We start from the raw sequence: 980 nt of genomic DNA on the forward strand, positions 1-980 counted from the left end.
GGAGGCGCAGGGTGATGAAGTCCCGCAGTTTGGCGAAGAGCGCGTTGCTTATTGCCATGAGGTCGATGATGGGGGCAACTTGCTCGCAGAGGGACAGCGGGTGGTCCTCACACAGCCACAGCTTTGCCTTGAACCTGCCAGGAACAGGTGCCAGGCTGGGGACCCCTGCCTGCCCCCCTGGGGGCTCTGCAGTGGTAGGAGTGGGGACACAGTGGGGGTCTCCATCTGCTCCTTCCCCTCTCACTTCTGTGTCTTTGTGGTGAGCTCCATGGGCCGTCCCATGTCCCGGTTGCCCAGCTCGAAGTTGGGGTTGAAGTACTCCTCGGGGGTGATGGCAGTGGGGTTGGCGTGAAAAAAGTGTCTGTGTGGAGAGACAGCGAGCAGGGTGAGGTGGGAGTCTGACTGTGGGGCCACCACCCTGTGATGCCTGGGGCACTCACCCCGTTGTTGGGCCCCACGTGCTGCTCAGCAATGCCCAGGAAGGATTGCAGGGGCGTCTTACAGCCTGTGGGAGAGGAAGGGGTGAGGGCAGAGCTGGGGGCACCCTGCCCACCCAGCCCGTTCCACCTTCACCTTTGCTTTTGCCCTTGTGCTGGTCCGAGAGGTGCTCGGTCCGTGTCCGTGTAATCAGCTCCACGTTGGATGCACCATAGACCTGGCCAAGGAGTGGGAATGGCAGAGGTGGGTACCCCCCACTCACAGCTGGCCATACTGCTCTGGGTGGCTCAATGCCCCTGCCTCTCACCTTGGCCTCATACCCATTCACCATTTCTGTCTTCTCGCTCCTCCAGCCCAAGATTCCGGATTTGTTCCTGGGGTGACAGGCACTGTGAGTGATGGATGAGCTCACTTGCACAGCCCAGGGTGCCAGCACCCCAGGGGGCTCTGCACCCCTGGGGTGGGCTCAGTGCCACCCCAGCCCACCTCTCAAAAGCTATGTTCTTGGTGTCGAGCCACTTCAAGAGCAGTTGACACCTCTA

General features: G+C 61.2%; 1 protein-coding gene across 1 annotated transcript in view; it reads right to left on the reverse strand.

Annotated features, from left to right (window-relative positions):
• ANKRD13B (ankyrin repeat domain 13B) overlaps positions 1-980 on the reverse strand; it is a gene marked incomplete at both ends in the record, with an annotated part of 2352 nt that overhangs the window by 537 nt on the left and 835 nt on the right. Inside the window, 6 exons of the mRNA XM_009080272.1 lie at positions 1-134; positions 245-361; positions 418-505; positions 574-655; positions 746-812; positions 925-956. Of these exons, the coding sequence (XP_009078520.1) occupies positions 1-134; positions 245-361; positions 418-505; positions 574-655; positions 746-812; positions 925-956 (520 nt within the window). The remainder of the gene's footprint in view (positions 135-244; positions 362-417; positions 506-573; positions 656-745; positions 813-924; positions 957-980) is intronic.

This window comes from Acanthisitta chloris, unplaced genomic scaffold (genome assembly GCF_000695815.1).
Source record: "Acanthisitta chloris isolate BGI_N310 unplaced genomic scaffold, ASM69581v1 scaffold8500, whole genome shotgun sequence".
NCBI lineage: Eukaryota > Metazoa > Chordata > Aves > Passeriformes > Acanthisittidae > Acanthisitta > Acanthisitta chloris.